General features: G+C 47.1%; 1 protein-coding gene and 1 pseudogene across 2 annotated transcripts in view; both read right to left on the bottom strand.

The window, feature by feature from the left end:
• Positions 1 to 8,031, bottom strand: part of LOC135531962 (ABC transporter G family member 20-like) — a 55,093-nt gene extending 47,062 nt beyond the window's left edge. The window contains exons 1-2 of one of the 2 annotated variants that reach the window (XM_064959649.1): positions 7,929 to 8,031; positions 4,388 to 4,539 (exon numbers count right to left, since the gene is read on the bottom strand). In XM_064959649.1, the coding sequence (XP_064815721.1) occupies positions 4,388 to 4,539; positions 7,929 to 8,006 (230 nt within the window). In that variant the 5' untranslated portion in view covers positions 8,007 to 8,031. Of the gene's footprint in view, positions 1 to 4,387; positions 4,540 to 6,848; positions 7,578 to 7,928 lie in introns of those variants that run through there. The other variant, XM_064959650.1, reaches the window with a different exon arrangement.
• Positions 8,032 to 8,310: 279 nt separating this feature from the next.
• On the bottom strand, positions 8,311 to 10,308 carry LOC135531959 (uncharacterized; annotated as a pseudogene).
• Positions 10,309 to 12,445: the final 2,137 nt, after the last annotated feature.

The following is a 12,445-nucleotide window of genomic DNA, read 5'->3' as shown; positions in this document are numbered from 1 at the left end:
GAGCTGTAGTCGATGAACAGCATTCTCACATAGGTATTCCTCTTGTCCAGATGGGTTAGGGCAGTGTGCAGTGCGGTTGAGATTGCATCGTCTGTGGACCTATTTGGGCGGTAAGCAAATTGGAGTGGGTCTAGGGTGTCAGGTAGGGTGGAGGTGATATGGTTCTTGACTAGTCTCTCAAAGCACTTCATGATGACGGAAGTGAGTGCTACGGGGCGGTAGTCGTTTAGCTCAGTTACCTTTGCTTTCTTGGGAACAGGAACAATGGTGGCCCTCTTGAAGCATGTGGGAACAGCAGACTGGTATAGGGATTGATTGAATATGTCCGTAAACACACCAGCCAGCTGGTCTGCGCATGCTCTGAGGGCGCGGCTGGGGATGCCGTCTGGGCCTGCAGCCTTGCGAGGGTTAACACGTTTAAATGTTTTACTCACCTTGGCTGCAGTGCAGGAGAGACCGCATGTTTCCGTTGCAGGCTGTGTCAGTGGCACTGTATTGTCCTCAAAGCGGGCAAAAAAGTTATTTAGTCTGCATGGGAGCAAGACATCCTGGTCCGTGACTGGGCTGGATTTCTTCCTGTAGTCCGTGATTGACTGTAGACCCTGCCACATACCTCTTGTGTCTGAGCCGTTGAATTGAGATTCTACTTTGTCTCTGTACTGACGCTTAGCTTGTTTGATAGCCTTGCGAAGGGAATAGCTGCACTGTTTGTACTCGGTCATGTTACCAGACACCTTGCCCTGATTAAAAGCAATGGTTTGCGCTTTCAGTTTCACGCGAATGCTGCCATCAATCCACGGTTTCTGGTTAGGGAATGTTTTAATCATTGCTACGGGAACGACATCTTCAACGCACGTTCTAATGAACTCGCACACCGAATCAGCGTATTCGTCAATGTTGTTGCCCGTCAGGAAGTCCAGTACCAAGTTGCACAGGGCGGGGTCGAGACCCAGGGTCTCGAGCTTGATGACGAGCTTGGAGGGTACTATGGTGTTAAATGCCGAGCTGTAGTCGATGAACAGCATTCTCACATAGGCTGACCCTACAGAAATTCTCAAGTTGAATTGTATGTTCACTCAACTTTACATTTACATGTATTTGCATATTTCCCAGTGTGCCTTGCCTTTTCCAGTGAATTGTAGTTACCACCCATGACTGTATTTGTTAATGACAGAGACATGGTTGTTGAATGGCTTTCATTCCTGTAGCCTTCACCAAGTGAATGTTATCTTTATAATTCTATTCTTTATGACCATAAATCATAATGCCTTCCAAGTTAAGTTACACCCTAACACAGTTGTTTGAAACTCCTGTTTTACACACCACATCAAGCCTGTAAGTAATATTATGCTGGCTTGAAAAGTGATGTGTAATTCCTATTAGAATCCAGCCAGAGTAAGGATATTCAACAACTGGAACTTTGAATTAATGCGCAACCTGCATTGAGGATGACTGCAGGGGTAGGGAAGATTATTGAGACCACCTAAATCATCTTACCTGGAACAGCCATCTCATTAACAGGTGCAACTACGAACAGATTGGATTGGTTTAGAAACATCTGTTATGTAATGTATGTTTGTGTAGCATAAAACTAATCCACCAACAACTGTGTGTGCTACATTAACAAAACAGGTATTGAAACAAACTATTCTGAAAATCAACCTGCAAGAGCATGGTGGGAAATATTGTAATGATGTGTGTGGTTTTGAGCAAACATGAATTAGTAATTTTACGAAACAAGCTTGTTCAAATGCAGCTCACTTCGAGCAGAGTGCAGTAAAACAAACTTTAACTCATTTGCTCAAATTCTTGTGCTTTTGAAGTCCACTCAACTCACAGAATAATGCAGATTAAGCAGTTGGCTGTGTGTGTGTGTGTGTGTGTGTGTGTGTGTGTGTGTGTGTGTGTGTGTGTGTGTGTGTGTGTGTGTGTGTGTGTGTGTGTGTGTGTGTGTGTGTGTGTGTGTGAGAGGGGGGGGAACAGAGAGAAAGAAAAGGAAGGGAGAAAGAGAAACAAAAACAGACAAAGACAGAAAGACTAAGAGAGCGAGAGAAAGAGAGGAAAGAGAAAGATAGTTTCAACATCAACAAGAGGCTCTTCATTAAATACTGTAGATGTTTATTTTACTGGGTTTTCTTAATCTATTTCTTATATTATTTTCTTTCTACAGTCCACCTTGTCACCCTACTCCTCCTTCTCTGAGTGTTTACCACCCTACTCCTCCTTCTCTGAGTGTTCACCACCCTACTCCTCCTCCTTCTCTGAGTGTTTACCACCCTACTCCTCCTTCTCTGAGTGTTCACCACCCTACTCCTCCTCATTCTCTGAGTGTTTACCACCCTACTCCTCCTCCTTCTCTGGGTGTTTACCACCTTGTCACCCTACTCCTCCTTCTCTGAGTGTTTACCACCCTACTCCTCCTTCTCTGAGTGTTTACCACCCTGTCACCCTACTCCTCCTCCTCTGAGTGTTTACCACCCTACTCCTCCCCTGAGTGTTTACCACCCTGTCACCCTACTCCTCATCCTTCTCTGAGTGTTTACCACCCTACTCCTCCTCATTCTCTGAGTGTTTACCACCCTACTCCTCCTCCTTCTCTGGGTGTTTACCACCTTGTCACCCTACTCCTCCTCCTCTGAGTGTTTACCACCCTTCTCCTCCTTCTCTGAGTGTTTACCACCCTGTCACCCTACTCCTCCTTCTCTGAGTGTTTACCACCCTAATCCTCCTCCTTCTCTGAGTGTTTACCACCCTACTCCTCCTTCTCTGAGTGTTTACCACCCTACTCCTCCTTCTCTGAGTGTTTACCACCCTACTCCTCCTTCTCTGAGTGTTTACCACCCTACTCCTCCTTCTCTGAGTGTTTACCACCCTACTCCTCCTCCTCTGAGTGTTTACCACCCTACTCCTCCTCCTTCTCTGAGTGTTTACCACCCTACTCCTCCTCCTCTGAGTGTTCACCTCCCTACTCCTCCTTCTCTGAGTGTTTACCACCCTGTCACCCTACTACTCCTTCTCTGAGTGTTTACCACCCTGTCACCCTACTCCTCCTCCTCTGAGTGTTTACCACCCTACTCCTCCTCCTTCTCTGAGTGTTTACCACCCTTCTCCTCCTTCTCTGAGTGTTTACCACCCTACTCCTCCTTCTCTGAGTGTTTACCTCCCTACTCCTCCTCCTCTGAGTGTTTACCACCCTACTCCTTCTCCTCTGAGTGTTCACCACCCTACTCCTCCTTCTCTGAGTGTTTACCACCCTGTCACCCTACTCCTCCTTCTCTGAGTGTTTACCACCCTGTCACCCTACTCCTCCTTCTCTGAGTGTTTACCACCCTGTCACCCTACTCCTCCTCCTCTGAGTGTTTACCACCCTACTCCTCCTCCTTCTCTGACTGTTTACCACCCTACTCCTCCTTCTCTGAGTGTTTACCACCCTACTCCTCCTTCTCTGAGTGTTTACCTCCCTACTCCTCCTCCTCTGAGTGTTTACCACCCTACTCCTTCTCCTCTGAGTGTTCACCACCCTACTCCTCCTTCTCTGAGTGTTTACCACCCTGTCACCCTACTCCTCCTTCTCTGAGTGTTTACCACCCTGTCACCCTACTCCTCCTTCTCTGAGTGTTTACCACCCTACTCCCCCTTCTCTGAGTGTTCACCACCCTGTCGCCCTACTCTGGCTTTTCATTAGGTTCAGACCCAGGGCCCTTTGTAATGGAATCTGAGGCTCTGTGTAAATCAAATCTAATTGAGCTGTGTGTCAGTGGAGCTCACGTCACCTGCCACTAAGGGAGAGAGATGTTGAAACAACAATACTTTATAAGAAAGAGAATTGTGCTGAAGAGAAAGTATTCAGCTGTTACAACTGTCAAAGGACAATATTCAGCCACTACTGTTGAGGCAACAAACATTTCAGCTGTTAGGCTATCATCAGTGTGTGGACAAAAACACCATTACATATTAATAACATGTAAGATCATTACATATTAATAACATAAAAGACCATTACATATTAATAACATGTAAGACCAGCACATATTAATAACATGTAAGAACATTACATATTAATAACATGTAAGATCATTACATATGAATAACATGTAAGAACATTACATATTAATAACATGTAAGAACATTACATATTAATAACATGTAAGTCCATTACATAAGTCCATTACATATTAATACCATGTAAGTCCATTACTTATTAGCGATATTAACATGCTCTGTCTTACTGCGGGGTGAAGTGGTGTTTTGACTTATCCTGGACACTCAGGACAACCTTTTCTGATTGAATACCCCACAGGGCAGTACGCACTACTGAGGTTAGTGTCATGGTGTAAGGTTAGGGTTAGGACTGTGTAAAGTTGTAGTGTCAATATGGTTTACTCACATCTGTCCCTGTGGCACGGTCAAGTTGAGATTACTCAGGACTTTGAGTTCCCCGTACGACCGACACACTTCCCGACACCGGATCGCCGAACCCCCCAGCCCTGGGGAGGGGGGAGGAGCTTCCTCGTCTGCCTTCATCCTTCCCTCCTCCAACTGGAAGAAGAAAAACAAGTTAAAAAAATCAATCACCCCCCTTCACAGCATTATGGCCCAGTGTTGTGATTAGGGTTTCTTTCCCAAAATTCCCATGTTTTCCAGAAACCCCAGTTAGAAGATTCATGGAATCAGGAAGGAATAGGCAGGAAATCCAGGAATCCTCCAACCAGGGTTTCATGAAAACCTGGGAATTTGGGGAAAGTTACCCGAATGTTGCAGCCCAAGTAGCAATTGAGGGAGAACAGCCGGGGCAGGACGTGAACCGGCGACTATGGTTACAGGGCAAGTGTTACTATTACCTATGCCATTAAGGGTCTCGTTGCAGAAACAGACGCAGTAGCACATACAGGGAAAACACACCAGGCTGCGTTACAAAGGGCACCACCATATTCCAGACGTAGTGCACTACATTTGACCAGAGCCCATATAGGACCCTGGTCAAAAGTAGTGCACTATCTTTGGCCAGAGCCCATATAGGACCCTGGTCAAAAGTAGTGCACTATCTTTGGCCAGAGCCCATATAGGACCCTGGTCAAAAGTAGTGCACTATATGGAAAATTGGTTGTCATTTGGGATGCAGACCAACTAAGGACAACAGAATGTGAACTAAATGACATCTTCTCAGCAAGTCGCTGCCATGAATCTGTCTGTGTCCTGTAGCAGACCTGTGTTGAAATATTATTTGAAAATCATTTGAAATGCTTTCTCTGTGCTTGATTGATCTTGCCTGGTTTAATGGGACCAATATAATAGTCCCACAACTGTAAACCCTGCCCATCTGGCACTCCAGGTAGGCTAAAGCAAACGATCAAAGTATTTGAGAGAGATCAAAACAGAATATGAACCCAGGTCTGGTGGTGGCGTGCCTGTAACTTGGCCTGCATTGAATCTAGGTCGTAGAGCAACCCACACTGGCACCCTATTCCCTACGCAGTGCACTACTTTTCACCAAGGCCCATAGGGATATAGTGGTCTATATAGGGAATAGGGTACCATTTGGGACGCACCTGGGTCAAAATCATCTTTAATCCCTGCCTCCTGTCTCCTGTTTCATTCTCCCTTTCTCTGTGTTGGCTTCCCTTGTTTGTCTCCCTTTCTCTGTGTTGGCTTCCACTGTTTCATTCTCCCTTTCTCTGTGTTGGCTTCCCCTGTTTCATTCTCCCTTTCTCTGTGTTGGCTTCCCTTGTTTGTCTCCCTTTCTCTGTGCTGGCTTCCCCTGTTTCATTCTCCCTTTCTCTGTGTTGGCTTCCCCTGTTTCATTCTCCCTTTCTCTGTGTTGGCTTCCCTTGTTTGTCTCCCTTTCTCTGTGTTGGCTTCCACTGTTTCATTCTCCCTTTCTCTGTGTTGGCTTCCCCTGTTTCATTCTCCCTTTCTCTGTGTTGGCTTCCCTTGTTTGTCTCCCTTTCTCTGTGTTGGCTTCCCCTGTTTCATTCTCCCTTTCTCTGTGTTGGCTTCCCCTGTTTCATTCTCCCTTTCTCTGTGCTGGCTTCCCCTGTTTCATTCTCCCTTTCTCTGTGTTGGCTTCCCCTGTTTCATTCTCCCTTTCTCTGTGTTGGCTTCCCTTGTTTGTCTCCCTTTCTCTGTGTTGGCTTCCCCGTTCTCCCTCACATAATCCAGCATCTTTCATTCCACCGTTGGGAGATTAGAGGGAAACCACTCCGTAATCTGACTCATTCGATCAAGGTCACCTTCTTTGACACAATGCCACATGGCAGCATATGTACAGACCTGTACTATTGTTATAATAGTAATAGCCAGGACACTGTTGTGCTGTAATAACGTTGTAATATAGGATATTGATAAGTGACACATTATAAAGCACATCTACACAGACAGACGTATTCATTCACTGTAAGGGAATTTGTCCATGGTTCTTTTCTTTCTGCTTGAAGTTCAACGTTTTTATTAATCAAATTGCAGACCGCAAATGATCTGAAATACTTGATATTAACAGATTAAAGACTCCAGTTCAAGTTTAAAGCTCCATAAAAATAAGATTTTTTTTTAAAAGTATCATTTGAGCCATCCAACAAGATGTTGAAGTAAACTACTGTGTTCACCTGATTACTTTAAATTAAGAAAATAAATTGAAGCCAGGTAGGCTACATTTGATGCTAACGACGAGTGTCACACCGATTTGTCGTTATTATATCAGATACCCACTGATACTGTACTATACGTTTAACCTACCTAATCTTTGAAAGAGGGACAATCACAAACTATATAAAAACACGAAAACTCAAGCTGAATGCTTAATTTAGCCAACTAGGAATAACAGCTTGTCCAACATTGTGACAGAGACTCACCTGAAATAGTCCTTCTCCTCAAGGAGACGTTTAGTAGCCTACTGGGGATGAAGAGCAACAATGTAGCCACCTGCACTGTAGTCTGTGTGTGTCTGCCTAGCCAACGGTGTAGGTAGGTTATATTGCAACGTGGTAGAGCAGGTTGGGTTTCGAGAAGGGAGAAGTCTCTCTCTGGAACACATGCACCTGTTATTCTACTACTAAATTACATTAACAGAGAATTAGCGAGACAAATGATAAACTAGAAAAACAAACCACGACACTCCTACCACGACACCTTCCTTTGATTTTCTTCAGTTTAGGTGGCCTATATACGGCAGCGGGACTCCCATCGTAAGAAACGGAGCAGCCATATATTCTGTTGTAAATGGAACAGCAAATTCATTTATAGGCGCAATAACATTCCAACTGGTGCCGGTTCGCTCTTTCGTGAATCAGCAGTGCATTTATCCAAAGCTAATTTAGCCCGTCTGCTATCATCACAATCCGATACAGAATATAGAACAAGCGTTCGCTCTCCAATCATCTTGTAGACAAAAACTACCTTACAGAGAGCCTGACAACTTCCGCTTCACTGCACCTCCAAAACGGAGCATGTCGGACTCTGTCGGTTCGCCCAACTAGCGCATTTATCCTACAATTGACCATGAATTCGGCAGCGAAAGCGTCATGCATGCATGACCTGTGATGCGTGTTGGTGCCTGGCTATTTTTATACATCGGTTGGCTCCATGCCGGTATAGACAGCTGCTAGGTTTTCACGTCATTTCAAATCAATGCTTCTTTTATAAACGCCGCAGTGCACTTCCACTCTGCACCAGACATTCCATTTTTATGCCCACAGGAACGGAATTCAAACACGCGTCTCCTTTTATTCCATCACTATATTTTCCCACATCCTAAGGATGTCCCTGTTTACTGGGCCTATGGTGCTTTTTTCTGGAATGCTAATTGTCTATGGAGTTATTTCAGCATATACATATCAGCGTTAGCCGTATTGCATTGTCAGATCTTCCATAAAACACCTCACTAAATAATGCCCCCATGTATCCAGCTTTGCCGGTTTACAAACGTTGCATACCTGCTCCTCCATCTCGGTGCATTCGGGCGGTCCTCCTGTCGTCGCAGCATCATCCGCGGCTGCTGCCTCAGAGGCCATGGTCGTCGGTTGGCGGGAGATGCATCCAGCCTCAGCTCCCCAGCAGATGGCCTCACTAAAATCAATAGGCTACTATCTCCATCTACTGGCGGTGAAGGAAAGGGAACTATAGGAAAGGTGTCTGAAAACAGACCAATACTTTGTTTTATTAGCAAGCATCAAATGCAAACAATACAGGCAATCATACAAACATGTATAAACATGTTCAGTAACATCTGACCACACAAAACAGAGCCAATTAATTTACATAATATCAACAGAAAAGTGCCTTAGGCCAAATTAATTAAGATTATGTGTCCGAAAATTTCAGATGAGACAATACTTTTTCCAATGGGAGTAACAAAATAAAAAGGTGTGCATCAACTATATCGTTTTTGGTCATGCCTGTCTAAACCGCCCCTCTGTGTGACGGGGACTTCCGGTGAGGGTTGGTGGGATGTCTCTCAACCGGAGGTGTGTCTTCAGTAGGGAGGGAAGAGGAAGCTGCTGCACCACATCGGTCTGCAGCAGAACCACTGAACCCAACTCTTCCCTGACCCGCACAGCCTGCAGAGATGAGAGAGGCTACACACTCTAGATAGAGACAGAGAGAGAGAGGCCACACATTCTAGATAGAGACAGAGAGAGAGGACACACACACACACACTTACACTTTGGAATTCAAATATGTCACTCTAAATAGCATCTGCTGAATGACAAAAATGTCATGTGTAAATGTTATTGTGTGTTACCTAGCCTTCACAGGGCTACCCCTGCCCCTCCAACCTAACCTTCACAGGGCTACCCCTGCCCCTCCAACCTAGCCTTCACTGGGCTACCCCTGCCCCTCCAACCTAGCCTTCACAGGGCTACCCATGCCCCTCCAACCTAGCCTTCACAGGGCTACCCCTGCCCCTCCAACCTAACCTTCACAGGGCTACCCCTGCCCCTCCAACCTAGACTTCAAATGCCTACTCCTGCACCTCCAGCCTTCACAGGGCTACAGCTGCCCTTCCAATTAGCCTTCACAGGGCTACCCCTCCGACCTAGCCTTCACAGGGCTACCCCTGCACCTCCAGCCTAGCCTTTACAGGGCTACAGCTGCCCTTCCAATTAGTCTTCACATGGCTACCCCTATGCCCTCCAACAAAGCCTTCACAGGGCTACTGCCCCTCTAACCAAACCTTCACAGGGCCTGTCTGCAGCTGTAAATCCAGGAGTGGCCTCCATTGCCACCAAAAGTCTCACAAGTAAAGGAAACAGGCACGATGGATTCCATAAGCAAGTAAATGTGTTTCTTCCATGTTAGATGCTGGATGCAGCAGTAGGGAGGGCTCCAGTCCTGCCTGCAGTAGCAGGGGGAGCCAGTAGGAGGTGTAGAACAACTGACTGAGGCCCTCACACAACAGTCCACATAACTCCTCTCCAGTGAGAATGCTCCCATTCGGCTGCTCTGGTCTGGAGAGGCTCCCGCTCGGCTGCTCTGGTCTGGAGAGGCTCCCGCTCGGCTGCTCTGGTCTGGAGAGGCTGCCGCTCGGCTGCTCTGGTCTGGAGAGACTCCCGCTCGGCTGCTCTGGTCTGGAGAGGCTCCCGCTCGGCTGCTCTGGTCTGGAGAGGCTCCCGCTCGGCTGCTCTGGTCTGGAGAGGCTCCCGCTCGGCTGCTCTGGTCTGGAGAGGCCTCTGCTCGGCTGCTCTGGTCTGGAGAGGCTCCTGCTCGGCTGCTTTGGTCTGGAGAGGCTCCTGCTCGGCTGCTCTGGTCTGGAGAGGCTCCTGCTCGGCTGCTCTGGTCTGGGTATGCCCCTGTGTTGGAGGATATACTGCATCTCTGATTCACAACAGGTCAGAATGTAGAACCATATCTGTTCTGTATGTATGTGTGTGTGTGTGTGTGTGTGTGTGTGTGTGTGTGTGTGTGTGTGTGTGTGTGTGTGTATATATGTCTGTTTACCTTAAGAGCAGCCTGATGAGGGCAGGATCTCTTGGAGCCACAGTGTCTTGTGTATGTTCCGTTGAACTCTCCCCCTTCCTGAACCAGCAACTCCACCATATCTGTGTGTCCAGCGTCTACAGCTACACAGACCATCCAATAACATTTGGTGTAAAACTTCTAAGAAGGTTGACGAAGTCCTTCTGTTGTGTGTGTGTTACCTGAGTATAGAGGACAGGACACAGAGAGGCCGTCAGCTGGCTTGTTCGGGGTCAGCGTCTGTTTCAAGGAGTTGGACCACATCCAGGTGTCCATTCTGAGCAGCCATGTACCGCGCCGACTGACCCGCATCTGTCAGAGGGGTCACGTAGGCAAGGCAACCAAGGGAAGAGCTTGCTGCAACGAGCCAATGGAAAGAGGATCCTCTTTAGCTTATTGAGGTGCACTTCCAGGTGCCAAGTAGGCTTGGGCGGTGTGTTGTATACCGGGGTATTTGGAAAAAGCCACGGGATGTTTGTTTTTTTAATACCATCGTAACTATTTATTTGAAGTTTATTTTCAAACATTTGAATATTTGTATCTACTTTTTAAGTAAATACCTGCGGTCAACTTGTGCAATACATTATGAGATGAAGAAGATCAAGTTGTTCACTTCAACTGTCACAATGTTTCACTATGAAGCTTACCGGGCGTCCCCAGTCATATGCTGTTTGTTTACTCACTGTTGTGCAGCAGACGCCAGCAGCATGCCACCCTGTATCCCACTGCTGTTTGTTTACTCACTGTCGTGCAGCAGAGGCCAGCAGCATGCCACCCTGTGTCCCACTGCTGTTTGTTTACTCACTGTCGTGCAGCAGACGCCAGCAGCATGTCACCCTGTAGCCCACTGCTGTTTGTTTACTCACTGTTGTGCAGCAGAGGCCAGCAGCATGCCACCCTGTAGCCCACTGCTGTTTGTTTACTCACTGTCGTTCAGCAGAGGCCAGCAGCATGCCACCCTGTAGCCCACTGCTGTTTGTTTACTCACTGTCGTGCAGCAGAGGCCAGCAGCATGCCACCCTGTATCCCACTGCTGTTTGTTTACTCACTGTCGTGCAGCAGACGCCAGCAGCATGTCACCCTGTAGCCCACTGCTGTTTGTTTACTCACTGTCGTGCAGCAGAGGCCAGCAGCATGCCACCCTGTAGCCCACTGCTGTTTGTTTACTCACTGTCGTGCAGCAGACGCCAGCAGCATGTCACCCTGTAGCCCACTGCTGTTTGTTTACTCACTGTCGTGCAGCAGAGGCCAGCAGCATGCCACCCTGTAGCCCACTGCTGTTTGTTTACTCACTGTCGTGCAGCAGAGGCCAGCAGCATGCCACCCTGTAGCCCACTGCTGTTTGTTTACTCACTGTCGTGCAGCAGAGGCCAGCAGCATGCCACCCTGTAGCCCACTGCTGTTTGTTTACTCACTGTCGTGCAGCAGAGGCCAGCAGCATGCCACCCTGTAGCCCACTGCTGTTTGTTTACTCACTGTCGTGCAGCAGAGGCCAGCAGCATGCCACCCTGTATCCCACTGCTGTTTGTTTACTCACTGTCGTGCAGCAGAGGCCAGCAGCATGCCACCCTGTAGCCCACTGCTGTTTGTTTACTCACTGTCGTGCAGCAGAGGCCAGCAGCATGCCACCCTGTATCCCACTGCTGTTTGTTTACTCACTGTCGTGCAGCAGAGGCCAGCAGCATGCCACCCTGTATCCCACTGCTGTTTGTTTACTCACTGTCGTGCAGCAGAGGCCAGCAGCATGCCACCCTGTAGCCCACTGCTGTTTGTTTACTCACTGTCGTGCAGCAGAGGCCAGCAGCATGCCACCCTGTATCCCACTGCTGTTTGCAGGGTCAGTCCCTGGATGGGAGAACAGATGCTGCTGGAAGTGGTGTCGGAGGGCCAGTAGGAGGCACTCTTTCCTCTGGTCTAACAAATTGGTCAATAAAGATTCAATGGCATTTATTGTAAGAGTAGGGGTGATAACCCTGGTGTCCTGGCTAAATTCCCCATCTGGCCCTCATACCATCATGGACACCTAATCATCCCCAGCTTCCAATTGGCTCATTCATCTTCCCTGTAACTATTGGGTGGAATGAGATGTTCGATGACCAGATGTCCACATACACAACCAAAAGTAAGTGTTTAGCTTCCTCCAAAAATACACGTTTTTGTGTGTATTTAACGTATCTCAATTAACAATATTTTAAATAGGTCCAAATCCAGGCTCCAGTCCATATTTCTGGCTCCAACCTACACTAAACCACATAACATCACTAATAACATTACTGTTATTCTCCATGCTTCTTATATCAGTCCACTTCTTCCCAGTTGCCATGACAACAAACTGCTTATTTGTAGTCTGATATGCCTAGTTGTCTTTTTAATTTTATTGTAAAAAAAAAACAATATATAAAAACAAACAGAGTACACAACAGAGTATCCAAACATAACAAACAGTCAGAGTAATGCAGCCCATACATTATGTCAACACCTTGTTACTACATTC

Source organism: Oncorhynchus masou, unplaced genomic scaffold (assembly GCF_036934945.1).
Source record: "Oncorhynchus masou masou isolate Uvic2021 unplaced genomic scaffold, UVic_Omas_1.1 unplaced_scaffold_1682, whole genome shotgun sequence".
Taxonomy (NCBI): Eukaryota; Metazoa; Chordata; class Actinopteri; order Salmoniformes; family Salmonidae; genus Oncorhynchus; species Oncorhynchus masou.
Note: the sequence above shows the minus strand (reverse complement) of the source record. Positions and strands in the feature narration are given on the sequence as shown.